The sequence below is a fragment of the Manihot esculenta genome, chromosome 15 (genome assembly GCF_001659605.2).
Source record: "Manihot esculenta cultivar AM560-2 chromosome 15, M.esculenta_v8, whole genome shotgun sequence".
Classification (NCBI taxonomy): domain Eukaryota; kingdom Viridiplantae; phylum Streptophyta; class Magnoliopsida; order Malpighiales; family Euphorbiaceae; genus Manihot; species Manihot esculenta.
Window position 1 is genome coordinate 12,681,036 of NC_035175.2, and position 21,805 is coordinate 12,702,840.

A 21,805-nucleotide genomic window follows, 5' to 3' on the forward strand; every position below is an offset into this window, starting at 1 on the left:
TAAGGATTTTCTCTTTTTTAGTCAATTTTATATGTCAATTGATCACCTTGCCTAAAAGATCGTGTGTTTGTTTGTGTATTTCTTCTGATCTATAGATTCTCTCATCGGATTCACCATTTAATAATGTAGTTTCATTCCATTGCTGTTTTTGTTTTTTTTTTTTCTTTTTGAAATGGAGGTTGAGATTTGGAAAGCAGATATTTTTACCACCAGATTAAGATTGCGATTATTATTTCATGATCTATTAACCAGCAATTATTATTTCGTGATCTATTAACCACCCTAATCAAGGATCGAAGGATGGGGAGACTTGTACCGGTTACGATATGGAACTGAAGGAATTTGTATCATTCAATTATATTCCTCTAGAACTATGAACTTATCAACCAACCAACTGAATATGATTCTTGTGAAATTGAGAAAATTTTGATCTAACACATCGAAGCCACCGTTTACATTACTAGTGCAATGTTTTGCCTTTGTGCCTTCTTCAACCCACTGGTTGGATTCAGATTTTTGTTTTTTGAGCACTTGATTTTATTGTTCTAGAAGTTTAATGGTTTGTTATTCTGGTGCAAGTTTTAGATAGAATAACAAGGACTTAGGTACTTTTAAATACTCATCCGATCAAAGAATTCATTTGATTAAGCTCTAACAAGATAGATTTACGTAGTATATAATCAGTTTGAGTTTAAAATTTTAATTTTATAATGAATTTAGGTTTTATATTTGGAATATTTATGAATTCGTTTATATAAATAATTAATTTAATAATTTTTATATATTTTTTTATTTTTTTAATAACATATTTTTTCATTTAAAATTAAAAATTAAATAATACTTTTAAAATATTAATTTTTTAAAATGAAAATTATTAATAAAAAATATATTCTGTATAAATAATTTATTAAATTATATAAAACTAAACAGATTCAACATATTAATAATCAAATTTAGATGAATTCAGATATTTTAAGCTTAATTTCAATCAGAGTTTGGGCTAAATTCATGTATTAACAATATTAATAAGGTGATTTCACAAATAAGTACTCCGATAGGTCTATTTGGCATTAATGTTAGAAAAAAAAAATATTTCTTAAAAAATATTTTTTAGAAAATATTAAAAAATAATTTAAAATTATTTTTAATATAATTTAGTTATAAAAATATTAAGATAATTTTTTCTAAATTATTTTTTTTCAACAGTATTTAAAATAGTATTTTTTTTAAAAAAATATTTTTCTTACATTCAAACTCAATGTTAAAGAATCATATCACACTAAATTTACCTCTAAATTATATAATAAGAGTAAAAAACACCAAATTTATTTTTTTTTTTTTAAAAGTTCTTAAAGATCAAATAATTTAAGACTAAATAAAATGAGTGAAGCATCACTTACATTTTCACATTCTAATAAATAATAATTTTATTTAATCTTCTAATAAATAATAATTTTATTTAATTTTTTAATAATAATTAAGGATCAAATTTGAACTCAAAAATGAAATTTTGTATTTTTAGTCTTTGCATTTAGCTTATTTTTGTCGACTACAGAATTTCATTCAAAAAATTTTTTTGGTCAGTTAGACAAGTTTTGTATCATTCAACGTATCAGATGTAGAAGATAATTAAATCACAAAGGAAACACAAAAGCACAAACACTGCTGATTGAGGAAACTTTCAAGCGCTGAAAAGACTTGAATTCCTATCAATTAAATTCAATTTAGTCCAAATAACAAAGGATGTTGGATCTATACATTAACTGTCAACCTCAACTCATATAACAGTTCTGAGCATATATATTCATTTGTTTGAGTTAGCCACAACATCCCCCTCTCTGAGTAACAGCTCCATTGCCTCCAGACAGTCCCTGGGGCCGTCCATATCCAACCTTGATACCTGAAGACTGCAATCATAACTACAAAGGTGTCATAAAACGATCTAACAGTTACTCTTTGTCTGACAAGATTCATTTTGCAAGAAAAGAATGAATTGAATTCTTGCAAAATTCTTGATTCCAAATGGAAGGTTAAATGCAAGGTCTCAGATAGGTAGAAACAGCAATTCCTAATGCTGCATTATATATCATAATTAAGGCCCGCCAACCAGAGAAACAAGAATCAGATGTTTTAAAAAATCACTTTAATCTCTCATAACCTGATCTCTGTCCCTAACAGGTAATTAAATCAACACAATACAAGAAGGCAGGTTTACTACACATAAGATATAACAAATTATTAAGGAAAAATAATACTAATCCTGCATATTAGATCCCTGCAATAAAATGACCGCCCACCCCCCCCCCCCCCAGGGCGGGCTCCCCTACCACAAATGGCGCAAGGGAAATTAAAGTGAACTCAAGCATTACCTCATTGGATACATCGAACACGCCTTCTTGGATATTCTGAAGGATCTTTCCTGCTGTCCTTATGAAGGCCTAAAATAAAAAGGTGATGATAGCATATTAGTTTATACAGTTTTACGAGCTGGAGATTTTAACTTCAGAATTTTAAACTGAATATGTAATATGAACGTCCATTAGATTTTGACACATCACCTCCTCAACATTTTGAGCTGTTCTTGCAGAAGCTTCCATGAATAAAAGTCCATTTTCCTTTGCAAACTGTTCCCCTTCCTCTTTGCTGACAGCCCTGCGATGAGCAAGATCACATTTGTTCCCTATAAGCATGATTGTCATGTTTGGATTTGCGTGCTGCCGAGCATCCTCTAGCCAGCTTGCTAGGTGATTAAATGTCTCTCTCCTGCACAACATCCCACATTCAGTTGGGAACCCAAATAAACAAGCTTCATCTATCTCGACTGGGGTAACACAGGCCCAAGCATGTGGCCATATTCATTTTTTGGGAAATGATAGATTATGAGTCCATTAATCCATTTATCTCACATATTGGACATATAGCACTTCCCCAAAAGAAGTTTATAATATATTACAGCAAAAGTCATAATACTTGGCCTCAGAACTCCATAGATGGCAAGAGTGCAACACAGTAGCTTGACCTATTCATAGAATAACTTTACAAGCCATAACATACTCTTGTTTTCAAAGAAAACCATATTACTTTTATCAAAGCTTGTGTGTATACAGATTACAGGGTAAAGTAAATGCATTGATGCATTACAGAGACATAGACTGACCTAGTAATGTCATAAACCAGAAGTGCTCCAGCTGCTCCTCTGTAATATGATCTAGTGATGGATCTAAAGGATTCTTGGCCAGCCTGAAATTAAACCGCAGACCTTTGAGAAATGATATGCTGATGTACATACACATTCACAAGTAAAACTTTAGAAGCTATACATATTGAGAATCAAATGCTCCTGACAAGTAAAATTATCCTAGAAAATACATCATGCATAGAGTTCATCTAATATTTACCTACATGGAGAACAATACCACTATGACTAGATGTTAGTTCCCCATTTGCTCGTATATCCAATTATTCAAAACTTGCTAACCAATTTCACAAATCAATTGAGAACTTACATATGTGACATTAATCTTGGTACTTAATAGCTGCATGAAGGGTTATCTAGACTGAGCCATGGCTCAATTTCCTAACCTACTTGCTACATCAAAGAAGATAGTGTAGGACATGATAAACCAAAAAAAGGATCTATTGTGGAGATATAAATAGGAAATTCATGTCTCCTAATCAATATTTTAGTTGAACTAAAATCTTGTTTGCATGTTAACTAGGGAAAAGATTGCAACCACTGACCATTAAGTGCATGTTTGGCAGAGCACCAGTGTTCCAATAAATTCCATTATTTTCCACAACAGTCTACCAAACAAGCTCTCAGAGTACCAAAAAATAAAAAAGCCAGCAACTTTTCATCAAAACTTCCTAAACTATTTTACAAATATAAGGGGAACGGTCAAAACAAGAAGGAAGCCTGCAGGCTTGAATTCTAATGTCAAGGTTTCCACTAACTTCAATTTTTATTGCCAAAATTACTAAACTTTACATTTGTTTCCATTAGTTCAACGATGCTAGAATAGAAATTCATCGAAATTATACAATATAAGGCAATTTTAGCTTGCGTAAGGCTATTTCTCAGTCAACACATAAAAAATTAGTCTAAAATGTTATGAAAAAGTTGTCAGGAGTTATGAAAAAAAGTTGTCAGCTTCCAAAAGATTCCTGACTTATTCTTCAATTAAGGAAGAATGAATAAAAAGAAACACATAAATTTGAAGCACAAGCAATAGAATTAAAAAGGAACATGGGGGGGGGGGGGAGACATACAGTGTCCCAAATCTGAAGCTTGATGGGTCGGCCGTCGATGGTGGCCATGCGAGCACCAAACTCAACACCGATAGTAAGATCGTGTACAGGTTGGAATCTCTTATCAGTGAATTGCAAGAGTAGACATGATTTCCCAACGCCTGAAACCAAGGAAACACACAATCCAAACTCTCAAATTGAGAAAATTAAATATGAAGAAAACAAATCACACCCAAAAGAGAGAGCGAAGAGACCAGACCGGTGTCTCCGATGATTATGTACTTGAAGAGGTAATCGTAAGACATTTGAGAAGAGCAGGGAAGGGAAAAGGACTCGGCGGACGGAGGTTGAAGTCGAGGAGGAACTGGGCTGAGAAGTAGAGAATTGAAGGGGCTAGCAGAAGCAGAAGCAGCAGCGTGACGTATAAATCACCGACCAGCCAATGCCATGAGCCATGTCTTTTTGCTTACAGCTGCTTCAGAAATCACATATGCTTTTTCTTCGTTACTTGTTTATTAGTCTTTTTTAATCTTTTACGTAACTTTCTCATCTTTTTCAATTTTTTTAATTTAATTAAATAATTATATTAGTGTTTTATTTAAATTAAAATAGTTAAATAATTATATTAGTATTTAATTAAATTTTTTGAGAGTCTATATTAATATTTAATTTTATTAAATTATATTATAATCTAAAATAAAATAAAAATATAAAATTAACAATTTTATAATTTATATTATATTGAGATAAATTAATTATTAATGTACTCTATATTTTACCTGCAATATGTTTTGTAATTGTATTATAATGATTTTTTATAAAATTTTTCATATTTTACTATAAGATTTATTCTATTTTTACAATATGAAATTTTAAATTTAAAAGGTAAATAGAGTAAATTTAAACTTCGAAAGGATAAAATAATTTTGGTAAAAAGGTGAATGGATAAATTATTTATTTATATATAAATACAAATAGTATGTTATCATTTATTTATATTTTATAATATATAATATATAAAAATTGAAAATCTTATGAAAATCTTTGTCTCCAAAAAGTATGGGCCTGGTTGTCTTACCATATCCCTTTCACGTTTCCTAACAATGACACATTCCTTTCTCTTTACATCGTACATTCCAAACCTAACCCATCAGGTTAGCTGCCAAAACTGAAGTTGTCCCGCTGATCCCTATGTTTGATGAACATCACTATTCTAATAATTGAAATCCGAAATCCTCAATATAAGAAAGGGAAGTTCAAGTTTATGCAGGCATTAAACAAGATTTTGCAATGCCAATGAACTTTCAAGTCATCTTAAGACTTTTAACTATGCGTACTTCTCTCCTCAACTAATCACTAACCACCATACTTTTTAACTTCTAGTATTTCTTTTCAACCAATAGTATGGAGAGTATTTGACAATCACTCTAGTAAATGACTCTCTGGCTAGCATTTCTCATACATAGATAATAAAAAGCCTCTGAGAAAAGAAAGATCAGAATTAATTGCTAGAATTTCTTTGCTATCATAGGTACTGCCACATTGGAAAACAGAACTAGCAATTTAACACATAAATTCCTGGAAGACTGATTCAAATGGAAAGTCTCCCCACTAGACAATGACTGTCACTGGTATGGAGCAAAAACGTTTCAATATGGATTCAATGAGCTTCTCAAGTAGGAAATTACAAAAGATACTGTCATCCCAAAGGCCACAAGGAACATAATAAAGTTGTTAAAATCTCAACCATGAAGCTGATGATTTTCACTCTTCCATTGCATCACCTCTTTCAGCAACTTCCTCTTTGCCCTTCAATGGTGTAATCTTTGTTAAAAGGACCTCTGGAAACAACAAACAAAAAATATAAATAAATAATAAATAAAAGAAAGTCATGCAATTTATCATTAACTTGAAACTACTAAAGACCCAACTAATGTTTGACCATATTAAAATAGTGACAATTCCAGCATCAAGATGTGAAAAATGCAGTTCAATGAATTAGTTCATACACTCTTGATTTATGTGATGTCCATAAAGCAAATATGAAATGTACTAAAAAGGCATCAATCCTTCCAGTCATGGAAGATCTCGTAATATTTTAATTTCACTTCATTATAAAGCGACATATTGACGAAGAAGCCTCAGAGTTTGGTTAATCAATCCATACACATCCCCATTAACATTTCTCTTTAAGCATAGATTTCAAAATATGTGAAATGGTAGAATTAAATACTAGAAGTTGCAGTGGAGAATGTACGGAAGCATATTCATGAAACACAGAAAGAAGTTTGATACTGACCGGTCTTCTTTGGAAAAGTGTACCCTCTAGAACTGATATAGGTACGTGGATTTGGTAACATGTGATTTCTCAGGTATTCCTTATGTCCCTGTCCCAGCACAAGTTATGAGGGAAAGTTTTCATCAACTAGAGATGAAGAAATTTTGACTAAGATGGGCAACTGGGTAGGACTGATATACCTTTGTAATAACACAAACATCAACATTGCTTCCACTTCCCAAGTCATTAAATACACCAGAGCATATTGCTTCACATACAAGCTTTATACCTTCATCCCTCTACAAAGATAAAATTCACAACTAAAATTCAATTCAATAGGAAAAGAAGGGAAGGCAATATCATAAGGGGGATCACATATCTCTTTCTCAATTGTTTTTATTCAGAAGAAGTTTACCATTGCAAATTCATGCGGTCAATCATTTGATAGTATATATTTTCCAACAACTTTTATAAACCAGAGTACTACAATAATTTTCTAAAACTGCAGCTGTTACTCTTTTTTTATTCTTCACACCACAAATTTAAAATAAAGTAACAGACTTACATTCAGTCCTTCTCTGTACTTTGATTCAAAAATAGCCATTGCCGCAAGAGAACCAGAGCCCATTGTAGCGAATGGCAATGTGTCAGTTGATCCATGGGGATATATCTGCAAGATAGCCATATGAATAGCATTCACTTGAAATCAGACAACTTCACAATTTAAAGGAATGGTTCCAGGTAGAAAAGCACCCCTCATCATAAGAAAACTCACAGTATGTAAATGAGGGCCAGTGCAATCAACCCCACCAAGGACCAAAGCAGCTGAGACATGCCCTTGGTAGCTGGACAAAACATTTATCAGTCAGGACATACAATCAATATAAAGAGATACATTGTGAAATAAGCAAAGTTGGAAACAAGAGAAGCTCAACTTGAAAAGATGCTTCTTAAGAAGAGTCAATGCTGTAATAACCCTTGATTCTCGGCCAGTATGGTACCGATGCAACTGCAGCTGTGAGCTGACCATGTCTACACAGACATAAACACAATGGCAATGCAAATGCATTGGCTCTAGTAACAAGAAAATGAGAGAGAAAAAAAAAAGAAGGAAACAGACTACATGTATGCAGCATGTATAATGAAGTTCTATGAAGCTGGAAGCACCATGAATACCATAATCCTAAAAATACCTGTTACTGCCTCAGTATCAGCAGCAGTTCCTGCTCCACAACAATAGATATTTGGTGCCATATAATGAATTTTTTCACAATTCTTATCACAAACTATGGGTCCCTCAGTTGCTCTAGTATCTGCCCCGAGAATGACGCCATCCTATTGGAATAAAGTAGACAAAAGAAGACATACAAAGTTATAAACTAAACAACTTATACAGTTTTATACACTGGGTAAGTTTTGGCCAAGTGCTTAGCAGAACATGCAATAAACAATCTGGCAATCCGCAAAACTCAAGAAATGATGACACTATTCCATGAAGAATAACATCATAAACTTTCTGCACTAACATATATTAACCAAATAATCAATCACTATAATCTACGTTCTTTCATCCCCTATATCAGTACTGAAAATATTGAATAGTGAACTCAATCATACTAGAGCTATGGTAGTCTAAAAACATAATCCTGTGAAACTACAAGTCACAATCCCAAAATGGACTCCAGATTATCTCAAATACATCTAATAGTAAATTAGGAGACTGGGAAAGCAATCAAATTGACTAAATAAGATTAACCAGAACAAAGTATCAAACTGGGTTTTAGCTCCAGATTCTGGAGAAAAATGGAAATCAAAATACACATAAATACAGATTACGCATTATCATACCTGGAAAACTATGCCAACAATTGTAGTCCCTGTTTTCCTAAAGGAGGGAGGATTAACTCCCTTCTTTGCCAGCATATCGTTTCTTCTGCAGAGATCGAAACTGAACCCACCCATTGGAGGAACCTCTACCGTCGATTTCGACATTCTTTAGAAGCTTGAAATTAAATTCAGAATCCACTACTTTAAAGCAAAAGAAGAAGGGAAAGAAAATGTTAAACGAATAAAATAAGAACTTGTAAATCAAATAACTAATGAGTACAGACCCATAAGAGATCTCATCTAAAAGACTAATGGGTACCTGTAATTGAATCGAGAAGTAGCAGAAAATCGACTGAAAATTATGGATCGATTTCGAGGTCTGTTTTGGCTTTAGACAGGGTAACCTAGGGGAGAAGAAAAGAGTTTTTTGCTAAAGTGGGTCTCGTTTTCAAGGTATTTGCCAATTCGGTTCTTTCTTACTTCTTAGGAGTCTTTTGTACTCGTATTAATTAACCAAATCCAATTTTAGTGATCAGATAAATTTGAGAGAAAAAAAAAACTTTTGTGATTAAATATAAATTTATTGGACGAAAATTTTTACATATTTATATCAATTTATAATCAAAACTTAAATTTGAATAATAATTCTATTTTTTTTAATAGAGATTATTTGATTAAATATATATTTTTTAAATAAAAATTAAGTATTAAAAAAGTAAAATCTAATATTTTTTAAATTTACTCAAATGTACTTACTATCGAACGCAAAAATTAACAGTATTGTACAATTTTAAAGATTTTTTATTTTAATTTTATAATATATAATAATATATATATAATACGTGATAAATTTATTACAAATAGAATTCAATTGTAATGTAATACTAACATTTATACACAAAAATATTTTATTAAATAACTATACTTCACATTGTTATTATTATAAATTATATGCATATTATTTTATTTAGAAACTTTATTTAATATCAATAAGATTAAATATAATAAAAAAACATTATATACTTTAGTCTATGATGTTTATTTTGTTAATATTTTATGTATGGTCCAAAAAAAATTTATTTTTGAGTATTTTTGTGTTTTATTTAAAAATTTTTAATTTTAATATAATAAATTAAAGAATTTTTTTAAATTACAAATTGAATTTAGTGAAATTGATATATGTCCATGTCGCAACTCCTATATCACATTATTACTTATCAATAGTCCCATGGTTACCTGCCGCATTTACTCACATTGATTCTATTCCCTTCTCATTAAAATAAGTATTTTTCATTTTAAATTAAATTAATTTAAAATTTTAATTTAATTTTTTTATTTATTTTCCTTTGATTTAATTTTAATAAAAAATTAAATCCACTATATTAGTAATAATAATATATTATTTTAATAATATAGAATAATTAATTTATAATTAAAATTAAAATATTTTAATTAAATTTTAAAATATTAAAAATAAAGTCTAAAAATAAAAAGTTGAATTGAATCAATTTTAATTATATCGAATCGAATTAAATTAATTTAAATTAAATAGATTCGATTCAAATTAATTTTTATTTAAAATCAATTTGTCTAATTTTTACAAATATTAAAATTTTAATTTTTAATTTACTCAATTCAATTCAATTTTAAATTGAATCACTTTTATTTTTCATATTTTTCCAAAAAAAATCCTTAATTAATGATTATTAAATTAAAATTATAAATAATTTTTATTTTAAACCCTAAGCCTCACCTAAAAAACCCATTATTTATATTAGTCTTTATTAAAAAAAATCAATGAATTAATCCTAATATAAAAAAATAAATGAAAAGATTTTAATTTGAGAAAATTAAAATGCAAGAATTAAATTGTTTAATTTTAAAAATAGAATAATACACATATTAATTTTGAGGTAAATAATTTACCTTTTTAAGATTATTTGTATGTAAAAATTCAAATAATATGAATTTTATTATATATTGAAATTGAAAGGTAGTATTTTAACAATAAATATGAAATTATTTTCATAATATTATTAAATCGATCAATAACTTGTATTAAAATTTGTTATTTAAAATTTTTTAATTTAATTATTTTATTAGTCTATTTAAAATTAAATTAAAATAAATTAATAAATCCTTAATTAAATTTTATTATAGAATATATTTTTAATATTTAAATTCTATTTATTGAAATTATATTGTAAGTAAAATTATTTTTTTAAAAAATAATGAATTAAATAAAAAATTATATATAAAAATATAAAAATTAGTATCTTATATTGAGAATCAAAATTTTATGATATATTATATTTAGGAATAAAATAAAAATTATTTAACTAAATATTAGTTTAATTGAATTATTATTATTATTAATAAATTCATATATCTTTTATTATTTTTTATTTTACATATATAATTATTTGTAAGAGAAAAATAAATATTAAAATTACTTAAAATACTCACAATTGCATTTATTAGAAATTACTTTTATTTTGCTTGATTAAAAAAGATAAACAATTTACTTTAATTTAATTAATTTTTTATTTAAATTTAATTATAAAATATGATAATATTTATGAATTGTAATTTTTTTAATTGATGTTAAAATTTTTAAATGTATGGAGACACTTTGAGTATTCGAAAATTTTATTAATTCTATTAATATTTAGACTATTAGTAAATATAATATATGGAATAATTACAATAAAAATAATTTAACTACAAATTTCATAAGTCAAACCATATTACTAAGATTATTTATTATTTTTCATAAAAATTTGTATTATAAAAATCTTACGTCATCATTTGTAATATCAATAGAATTTTATTTTGTTTTTTAGTGATATTTAAAATTAATTTTTTTATTAAAAATAAATAATTTTATAAGAAGTAAAGATGTGTGCAAAACACATTGAAAAAACTAATATAAATAAATTACTAATAGATTAAAATCAATTAATTTTAAAATTAATTAATAATACTAAAAGATTTTAAAATTATTGGTAAATGAAAGATTAATTTTTTTATAAAAAATTAACAAAGATTTTTTAATGAAAATTATCAATTGAAATACATAGTTTTTAATAAACTCAAAATCTGTTAAATTTTCCGACATTGTTGAATAGACTCAATAATGGACTGCGGAACAAAGGTTGAGAAGAGTCGGTCAGTTTAATTTAAAATTAAATTAAATTAAATAAATTAAAAATTAAAATTTTGATATTTATAAAAATTAAATCAAATTAATTTTAATTAAAAATTAAATTGAATCAAACCGATTTAATTTAATTCCGTTCGATTTGATTTGATTAATTTAAATTTTTAATAATTTTTTTTATTTTTTATATTTTATTTTTAATATTTTAAAATTTAATTGAAATATTTTTCATTTTAATATGATATAATTTTTTTATATTATTGAAAATAATATACTATTATCACTAATCGATTTGATTCAATTTTTTTAATTTTTTTCTGATGAAAATCGAATTGAATCGAATCGAAATAATTGAAATTTTAAAATTAAAAATCAAATCGAATTGAATCGAACTAAAATGAATAAAAAGTCAAACTAAAATTTTTAATTAATTCAGTTCGATCGATTTTTTCAGTTTGAATCGAATAATACTGCTCCCAAAAACTGTAACACTAAAAATTTTAATCGTAACAAATTTTTTTGATTAAAATTTTACCACAAAAATTTTAATTTGTTACCGAAAATCGCTAGCTAGCAATAGCATCGTTGAGATTCCATATAATGAAATTTGCTTCATCTTAAATTCTTAATTAAGCACTTCATTTTCTTCCTTTTACAGTTGACTAATTACACTAATCTAAATAATACCCTAAAAAATCTGATGCCCAATTAACAATTTCTTTCAACATGCATTAACCTTCCTTTCCCATCATGGCCTGAGCTGCTTCAATCTCCAAAAGCAAGCCTCGCCGGAATTCCACATAAGGATAAGCCACAGGAAAGTCATCTGCTTTTGTTTTCCATCTGCAAAAATAATTAATTATAACCATATCCTTGATTAAAAGAAAAGATTTAGGTTTCCTAAGTGGGATGCAGTGGATAAACCCAGCAATTATTAGAATTAATGTATAAATAATCCATGAATTGATGATTATGTTACAGAGTAGGTGCTTCAATATTTTACCTGTAACTTAGGACAAGATGATGGAGGAAGAATGCAGTCACTACTTTAGCTAGGTCGGCCCCTGGACATAGCCGAGGTCCACCACCAAACGGCACCACCTTTTTGCTTGTCGCTTTATCCTGTCGTTTTATTACTCATTATGCTGTTGTGCCTTTAATTATACCATCTTTAACTTCACATTTTACATGCCTTCAAAGATATGCAGATGTTTATGATATAAGATCAAGTACTTACAGTCCATCTCCATGGATTAAACTCGAAAGGATTTTCATGAAGGGATGGATCAAAATGTGCTCCTGTAAACACAGGTAACACTTTCCATCCTGAAGGAATGAAATATTCTGCAGCAAAATAACAAACAAGAATTAAAAATCATCTCCAGAATAGTTCTGTCGCCTTATTTTGTATTTACAAGAACGAAAATTGAAACCTTTGTATTTGACATCTTGAAGAGCTTCACGGTGGACAAACTTGACAACGTTCCCACATCTCATAGCTTCTGATATAACCTGTTGTATTTCAAGGATCTATAAGTTGTAGCTTATTTTAATGTGTAATAACTAAGGATATGTTCATGAAATACAAGTTATTACATTGTGGGTAAACTCCATTTTCTGGTAATCTTCCCAGTCCAAGGGTTTGCCATCCTCTTTGCTTCTTCTTATAGCTTCATGTTCTTTCTGTGCATATCATTGAAAAGAGAGGAAAAAAAGTCAAGGAAAGAAACATTTTTGGCGGCCTGTAATGAGAACAGAGATATATATGAAGAAAAAGGAAAACCTTCAAGGTTTCCAAAGCAGCTGGTGCATGTCCAAGAAAGTAAACAATTAGAGAAATGAGTGTCGAGGTTGTCTCATAGCCTCCAAGCAAGATGTCCAAAACAATGCTTACAGTTTCTTCATCGGTTAGCCTACGTTTCGATAAAATAACATCCAAAAAGTCTACTTTTAGCCCCGCATTGATCTCCTTTTCTCTTTCTTTAATAATCTCTCTCACAGTGGAAGAAAGTCTCGCTCTTGCCTGAGCCATATACGAGAAGAAAACTTATTCAGAAGCCGTAAGCTCACTTGGGTTGGGTGAGAAGATGCAGATAATGATACTTGGTACCACTACTACACTTTTAAGGTTTAGGCAAAATCTTCGCAACCTTTATAATGACAGTACAGCGGTGTACGTACCTTTACTGCTTTGCTGTAAGGAGATCCAGGGTAGTCTAATGGCAAAGACACGAACCCTTTCATGTAAGTTCGAAAATCTTTCAGTATCTTGGAGGCTGCTGGCTCTTCTGGTTCAATACTCATAAGAGTCTTCACCATGAGATTGAGTGTAAACTGTTGTTAAATCACAAGTTAAGCAACGTAAACAAAAATGTATATTTGAAGGTTTACTTCATTATTGCAAGGATTAATTGATTACCTTTCTAACTTCTTTATCAAAGGTAACTTCTTTACACTCTTTCCATGATTCCATCATTGAAATAGCAAACTTTTCCACACAGTGAAGGAAGCTGGGGGTCGACTTTGACACCGCAATGAAGCTTACGGCTATGCTTCTAAGCTTCTTATGAAGGTCACCGGAGACGAGCAGTAATGAGAACTTCCCAAGAATGCCATGCATGGCTGTAGGATAGCTGGCTTGGAACAACTTCTCTTCATTCTGAAGGATAAACAAGTTGAACTCATGGTCACAAGAAACTATAGCAGGAGAACCAAAGAGATGTGATTTGAAAACTTTCCCATACCTGCAAAAGATAAAAACAAAAATTAAATTTAAATAAATTTTGATATAGAAAAAATTAAGAAGAGTTTAAAGTATACTTTGAACAGCGTTGTTGCAAGAAGGTGCCCATGGAGTTTGATCTATGAGGCTTGAGAAAGGCAAGAGTCTCACCACAGAGAGGCCATCCCATGGTTCCATTAGGTAAATTTGCAGGTTCATTTCTATTGAGAAAACGATGGATGATCACAAAGGCCAAGCCCAGTCCTAAAATTAGAGACAATACAATGGACAAAAACCCAAGAATGACCATGTTTGGCACGTAGCTTTCTCCAAATAGCAATAAAGAAATAAGATTGAAGAAGAAGACAAGTGTTTCGGAATCCACTGATTTGTCCCTTGCCGACCTGAAATTGCTATATATATATATATATTATCAGAGTTGTTTTTAAGATTTTAAGATTTCAAATTGGAGTCTCAATTGTTACGAATTATATAAAAAAACAAAAAGGAAAATTCAAACGCCGAATCTATTATAGAATTTAGGGAAAATTACTTTTTAATCTCTGAGGTATAGCGTAATTAACGGATTCGTCCCTCTATTTTTAGAACCCAACACTTTCGTCCCTGAGATTTAATTCCGTCAAAAATTTCTGTTAAGTCAATGATTTTCACCTGGTCAAAGGAAAGAGAATAAATATAATCCCAAAAATATCCTTATCAATAATAAAATAAAAAAAATACTATTTAGTCCCTATAGTATGAAAAAACTCGCTATTTAGTCCCTCAATTTTAAAAAATATATTAAAATATCCCTAACATTTTAAAAAGTTTACTAGTTAGTTCCTCTATTAATTTTATCACTATATATTTTACTATTTAGTCCCTATAGTTTAGAAAAAAATTAATTAGTCCCTCAAATTATTAAAAAATTTACTAATTAGTCACTTCATATTATGAAAATTTTAGATTTTTTTTATAATACTTAACGACTAAAATTAACTAAAAAACTAACTAGTAAATTTTTTAAAATATCAGAGACATTTTAATGAATTTTTAAAATGGCGAACATTGATCGATGACGAACAGCATCACAAAAAATATTTATATTGAGTTTTAACTTTTTATTTTTAATAATTTAAATTTTATATATTTTGATTTTTATTATTTTTGCTGAATTTGAATCTTAAATTTATTAAAAGTTTTATTTGTTTATGGAGATTGAGTTTGAGATTTTCTTCCTTGAATTTTGACGAAATTAAACTTTAGGGACTAAAATGTTGAATTCAAAAAATAGAGAGACAAATATGTTAATTATGTAATATCTTAGGGACAAAAATATATTTTTTCCTTCAATTATTTGAGAGAGAGACCTATAAATTTGTAGGAATTAAATTTTAGGGACTAAAGTATTGAGTTCTAGAAAGGGTAATTCAGTCATTTCAGGGACTAAAGTATTGAGTTCTAGAAAGGGTAATTCAGTCATTTTTTCTATCACTAACGGCATTTTTGACGGAGGGACCTCTAATTTTGACGGAGGGACCTCTAATTTTGACGGAGGGACCTCTAATTTTGACGAAATTAAACCTCAGAGACGAAGGGTTGAGTTCTAAAAATAGAGAAACGAATATGTTAATTACGCTATACCTCAGAGACTAAAAAGTAATTTTTCCTAAAATTTACTATGCTTAGTTTAATCATTGACATGGCTTCTGTGTTTTCAAAACAAATAGAATAATAATATTATTGTTTGGATAATAACTTTAATGATTTTCCTCTAAAGGAGGAAGTAGAAAAGAAAAAAACAACTTTAATTTTAATGTCGGAATCCTACAAAGTAAAATGATTTTCCTCCTTCTAAAATAAACAAATAAAAAGATAAATTTTCATGTTAATGAAAAATTTTGAGAAGAAAAAAAAAACAACTCTTCTTTTGGAAAAATTATTGTGAAAAAAGTAAAATTACAAATAAACTAAATTTAAGTTTTTTTTATGCAAATAAACCCATAATTTCTATTTAAATCCAACATTTTATAAAAGGAAGCAATTAAACCACACTCCCACAAAAAAGAAAAATTCAATAACAAAAAGACTATTTTCTTTTGTTTTAAATAGTAAAATTCTTTCATAATTTTAATCAAAACAAAATTGAAAATAAAATAAAATGAAGAACAAAGAACCCTAATATAAGTAATCCAAATAATAATTCAAAGAAACTCAAAATCAAAAACAAAGAACTCAATAAGAGCAATCCAAACCTCAAATACTCTCAAATTGAAAATTCAAGCAACCCAAGCACACTAATTGGAATCCATCAAGTGTTAGCAGTCGAGAAATCTTGTGAGTTGTGATTTGAGAACTAAAGGATAATGAATGGAATTAATTAAAAGATCAACAATGTTGAAAGATTGAAGATGTTGTTGCTGGAAGAAACTTTTATAGTTAATTTGAAGAAGGTGCTGGCATTTGGCCAAGGAATTTGAGGGCTGAAACTTCCAGATCATGAGTGTTTTATTTGTTTGGACAATAATTTGAAGAATTGCCGAATGAATTTGGGGAAGTTGCTAGAGCCAAAAAGCAAGCAGACAATGGTTTTTACTTAATTTTATAAATATAAAAAAATAATATTTCATATTTCTTTCTCCATAATTAGCATTATTATATTAGAAAAACTTGTTAATTTTCTTTCTGTTCAGTTGAGTGTATTTTACATACTTACTAATGACCGCTGGGTTTCAGACATTTAGACTGAAGTCAAATCTTAAAAAAAGAGATAGGTCCGAAGTTTATTAGAGTTCACTGCACGCGAGCTGACTCATCAACACACCGTTTAATTCATAATTAAGACAGGTCGGGCTGATCAAATATCCAGACTCGCTAGAAATGAGTCTAGCTCGTTTAACGTGACAGGATTAAGAGACGCGACCTTATCAGCACGGGTACCGAAGGGGAATTAAATGGTCGCTTAACAAGAATGAGCACGCAGATACGCTCGTATGTACAGTTCTGCGTGATAGAAACAGATGACACTGTAGCAGAATGGCGGTTATGCGCCACTAGCGAATAACGGAAAAAGGAATAAGAAGGAGAAGTGTGATCCATTCAGACGAAACATTTTTATACCTGCTGAAACCCTATTTTTCTCTCTGGATCTCATATCATCACTCACTTTCTCACATACGTTAGGATTCAAATGGCTTTCTCACAGATATTAAGATTCAAATGGGTAAGTAGAAAATCGTGAGCTTATTTGGGTATAAAAAATATATACAAATGCATATTTTTAAGTCAACATAGACAGAAAATAAAGTAAATAGAGGTTATTTTAATTTAGGAAGAGCCATCATCAAATAAGGAAATGGAGACTCACCTAACAATCCTTAGTCCTCATGCATACTCCACCCACATATCTCTCTCCTTGAAGGAGAAAAGCCTAAAATTGACTTGCTTTTCAATGAGTAATTAAAATATATTAATCCAATTAGCCTTTTGATTTCATATAAGAATGGATTGAGATGTTTTAAGACAAACATTTAAGAAAAAGAATATGGTTTCCCTAATGGTGAACAAAGAACAAACATGGTTGGATGGCATTCTTCCACTTTTGAAGGCAAAACTTTGATTGGATTTTTAGGCTTTATGTGGGTTTATGATGTTGATGTTTACAATGCAAATCCGACCAAAAAATTAGTGACCCATTAGCTATATAAGCAAGAAAAAGAATGACAATCATCATAACCAACATCCAAATCTTTAGGCTTTACAAATCCTCCAACCAACGTAATTTTACCATATAAATTAATAAAAAATAAAATAAAATAAAAATAAATTATTTTTCACATAGTTTCTAATATATGTCAAAATATAAATAATTTACTATATTAACTAAAAAATTTTAGTTAATATGACCGATTAATAAAAAACTATCTAGATTCCGTCAGAAATTTTAATAATATCATATAAAAAAAATAAACTATAAATGGAAAATTTTATTAAATTCTTTAAAAATTGAAAGTAACTCTCTGATTCGTAAAAGAAACTATTTATAATAAAAAAAATTTAATATACAAAATTATAAAAATATTTAAAAAATAATTAAAATATAAAATTAACTCTCTAAACGATATATTTTCATATCCAACTTTTCATTACACTTTTAAAAATTGTATGTTTCGAAATTTTATTTTTAAAAAGTTATCGTGAATTTTTATCGAATATCAATAATAAAAATTAGATTCGATCTAAATTTATTTTAAAATTTAAAATTAATTAGTTCGTGTCACCAAAATATTGGATAATTCTCCCTAAGCAAAGCGTATAAGAGAAGGAGAGAGGTGGCAAGAAAAGGAATTTGCTTTGCTTTATTGTCTATACTTTATGGAGTGTTTGCATGGTGCACGTGCAATGGGCTAATAATTTCTTTTATTTTTTTGGGCATATAGAACAATTTCTAATTAGCTGTATATCATTAATTCTTATTTGCAATCATGCATGAGATGTCTTAGTTTTTCTTTTGTTCCTCTTTCTCCTTTCACCTTTTTATCTGTGTTGTGTCATTGACTAAATTTTCCTATATTATTTAATTTTATTTAATTTTTTATAATAATTTAAGAGTAAATTTAAAATAAAATAATTAAATTTAGTGTTTTTATTCAGCTGAAAGGGCAATTTAAATGTATGTTTTAATTTAAAACTTTATTGGATTAATTTGCATTAATATCCCATTCCCCTAGAAAAACAAGAGAACGACTGTAGTCTTCTCTCTTGCTCACAAAGCATAATCATTTGAAGCCATTCTTTTAGAAATGTCATGTGTCTATTGAATCTTGATGTTCTTAATTTGTTATGATTCCTCATTGCACGTTTATGTAAAGAAAAACCCATGATTTTTCTTGTCTTTTTTTTTTTTTTTTGTCTTTTTTTTAGGGTTAGGCTCAACAGGAAGAAGAAAAGGAGTCTTCACTTTCCCTCTATTTGATAACAAGTGAAAAGATTTGAATTACTTATATTAACTAATAATTTACTTATTTTAAGTTAAATCTATTGTTAAATTTAAAAACAATATGAAATGTTTAAATAAATTTTTTAGTCATTTTTTTAAATATATATCATTAAAAATGTTACATAGGACTTGAATTTAACATTTTTTATTGAAGGAAAAACTATATGTATCATTTCATTTTTTGAAATAATTTTTATGGTTATTTTAATAAGAAAATATATAAAGAATAATTTCTCCACAAATGCTTCACAATATGGGCTCATGAAAGGGATAAAGGAGGCCCATCAACGAGTTATCAGCTTATCATCCACCCAATCTCAACAACTTGATCAACTTCAAATCCATGGTGGCTGTACGCCCAAGGCCGAAGCCATGGCACCCACCAGCTGCGAGCTCCCTACAGACCTCATCCTCATTTCTATACAAATCCAAATTTCTTCCGGCAAAAATCTCCTATTCTTTAAACGAGAACAAAGAAACACAACAATCCTCTGCAGGCAAAATCAAGCGACTTGTTCTTACACAGGAAGGTAGAACAAAACTCAACACATATCCTGACAGAGAATTCTATGCCTATCCAAAGTTTGTGACCCATGTTGATGATGGCTTCATTTCCACACTGACCAACCTCTATAGGGAGAGGCTGAGCCCTGGTTCAGAGATTCTTGATCTCATGAGTTCTTGGGTTAGTCATCTGCCTAAAGAAGTTTCATACAAAAGAGTAGTGGGACATGGGCTTAATGCACAGGAGCTTGCCAGGAACCCAAGGCTGGATTACTTTTTTGTGAAGGATCTCAATCAGGACCAGAAGCTGGAATTTGAGAGTGCCAGTTTTGATGCAGTGATATGCACTGTCAGTGTGCAGTATCTTCAACAGCCAGAGAAGGTTAGTTTTTTTCCAAAATTGAGAGCCCTAAATAAAAAATAAATTTACTATATTTATGTGATATAAAATTGAAAAATTCACATGATTGAAATTTTAAAAAAATTAGTAATTAATAATTTTATTAATTTTAATAGTTAAACATTATATTTAATTTATATCAAATTTATTTACTAATATTTTAATTTTATAAGAAGGTGTAATAATTAGTCCACTAATATATTTTAATTTTTTTTCAATTAACTAATAATTTATTTGTAAATTTTGATTTATTAAATATTTTACTATTTTTATCAATGTGATGAGTATGTATAAATTAATATACGTATATTGAAAATATTTTATATTTTTTATAATATTTAACTTTTAAAATTAATAAAAAATTAATTAAATTTATTAATAATTAATAAAATTTTCTATAGTATAGTATAATATTGGAGATGTTTAAATGGATTAACTCCATTGCAAGTAGGAGTGTTTAGTGTGTTACCACCCTATCAAATCGGCTGATTCAAACTAATAAAATCGACAAATTGAATTGAAGAATGATATTGGGTCGGTTTAGAATATTCTATCTAATTTTTTTTAAAATCTTTTAAATTTACTCGAATACACTTATAAATACATTTACCATTAAACTAACTTATGAATGTATTACTTTTTATATTTTATCTGCTTACAAAATTATTCATGAAAATAACATTTCAACTTTTATCAAGATTATTCATAAAAATCCGATTATAGCATTTCAATTTTTATCACGTAAATACTACTTTAGATTGTCTAATCTCAATTTTTCATGAAATCAACCTCCAGTTTTTTATGTTACATGTTATTAAAATATACAATATTGAAGACAGATGCTCCCATAGAATTTTCACCATTGCATAATTTTAGATTTTTTTTTATTTTGAAATCTATAATTTAGAAATTAAGTTTATAAAATTAATATATTTTAATAATTCATTTATTATTTAAAAAAATTATTTGAGGGTGGAAAGTTCCAATATGCAAATTTAGAAGTGTTAAATTTATAAATCTCACTATTATTTTTATTATTTTACAATTTAATTATCATGTAGATTTTTAAATATAGTAATATGGTCAATTAATTTTCATTTTTATTTTTAATATAATTTATTGTATAATTTAAATTATTTGAAAAATGAAGTACCACTCATTAGGGCCTATTCATTGCAGGTATTTGCAGAGGTTTTTCGAGTGCTAAGGCCAGGAGGAGTTTTTATTGTGAGCTTTAGCAATCGAATGTTCTACGAGAAAGCCATTGGAGCATGGAGAGAAGGGACTGGATACAGCCGGGCACAGCTAGTCGTGCAATACTTCCAGTCAGTGGAAGGGTTCACTCAACCAGAGATAGTTCGGAAACTGCCGCCTTCAGGCGGAGCTCAGGAGGATAAATCAGCCTTGAAATGGTTAATGGGGTTGCTCGGATTGTTGTCTGGATCAGACCCTTTCTATGCTGTGATTGCTTACAAGAACTTCAAACCTGTATATGAATGAAATCCTGGAACCCTGTAAGCCATACTCAAACAGAGAAGGCCCAGGCCATTCATCGGCACACAGATGATATGCTCATTACAATTTTATTTTTCATTTCTTCAACAATCCATTATGTCCTTGTTTATCTTCCATTCAGAAATCCCGTAGCTCAATGGTGAAACTCATGA

At 28.8% G+C, this 21,805-nt stretch overlaps 4 protein-coding genes across 5 annotated transcripts; 1 reads left to right on the forward strand and 3 right to left on the reverse strand.

Moving 5' to 3' along the window:
* Window positions 1-1,669: 1,669 nt before the first annotated feature.
* On the reverse strand, window positions 1,670-4,760 carry LOC110601160 (ras-related protein RABB1b). The gene is made up of 6 exons (XM_021738196.2): window positions 4,508-4,760; window positions 4,270-4,409; window positions 3,158-3,240; window positions 2,559-2,763; window positions 2,370-2,438; window positions 1,670-1,907 (listed from the first exon to the last, which is right to left on the reverse strand). The coding sequence occupies exons 1-6, from the start codon at window positions 4,551-4,553 to the stop codon at window positions 1,818-1,820; spliced, it is 633 nt and encodes a 210-aa protein (XP_021593888.1). The 5' UTR covers window positions 4,554-4,760; the 3' UTR covers window positions 1,670-1,817.
* Window positions 4,761-5,729: 969 nt separating this feature from the next.
* On the reverse strand, window positions 5,730-8,830 carry LOC110600911 (proteasome subunit beta type-7-A). 2 transcript variants are annotated; one of them, XM_021737831.2, is made up of 9 exons: window positions 8,673-8,830; window positions 8,375-8,554; window positions 7,720-7,861; window positions 7,462-7,558; window positions 7,302-7,371; window positions 7,092-7,196; window positions 6,727-6,825; window positions 6,548-6,635; window positions 5,730-6,089 (listed from the first exon to the last, which is right to left on the reverse strand). In XM_021737831.2, the coding sequence occupies exons 2-9, from the start codon at window positions 8,516-8,518 to the stop codon at window positions 6,013-6,015; spliced, it is 822 nt and encodes a 273-aa protein (XP_021593523.1). In that variant the 5' UTR covers window positions 8,519-8,554; window positions 8,673-8,830; the 3' UTR covers window positions 5,730-6,012. The 2 variants fall into 2 exon arrangements, with proteins under 2 accessions (XP_021593523.1, XP_021593524.1); XM_021737832.2 differs by having other exon boundaries at window positions 8,375-8,551; window positions 8,673-8,827.
* Window positions 8,831-12,073: 3,243 nt separating this feature from the next.
* Window positions 12,074-16,696, reverse strand: LOC110602755 (cytochrome P450 724B1). Its single transcript, XM_021740353.2, has 10 exons — window positions 16,491-16,696; window positions 14,334-14,648; window positions 13,933-14,257; window positions 13,695-13,847; window positions 13,297-13,536; window positions 13,110-13,196; window positions 12,947-13,025; window positions 12,751-12,857; window positions 12,517-12,635; window positions 12,074-12,356 (listed from the first exon to the last, which is right to left on the reverse strand). The coding sequence occupies exons 2-10, from the start codon at window positions 14,543-14,545 to the stop codon at window positions 12,245-12,247; spliced, it is 1,434 nt and encodes a 477-aa protein (XP_021596045.1). The 5' UTR covers window positions 14,546-14,648; window positions 16,491-16,696; the 3' UTR covers window positions 12,074-12,244.
* A 2,845-nt stretch (window positions 16,697-19,541) lies between these two features.
* LOC110602117 lies at window positions 19,542-21,743 on the forward strand. Its single transcript, XM_021739540.2, has 2 exons — window positions 19,542-20,120; window positions 21,318-21,743. The coding sequence occupies exons 1-2, from the start codon at window positions 19,578-19,580 to the stop codon at window positions 21,636-21,638; spliced, it is 864 nt and encodes a 287-aa protein (XP_021595232.1). The 5' UTR covers window positions 19,542-19,577; the 3' UTR covers window positions 21,639-21,743.
* The last annotated feature ends 62 nt before the right edge of the window (window positions 21,744-21,805 follow it).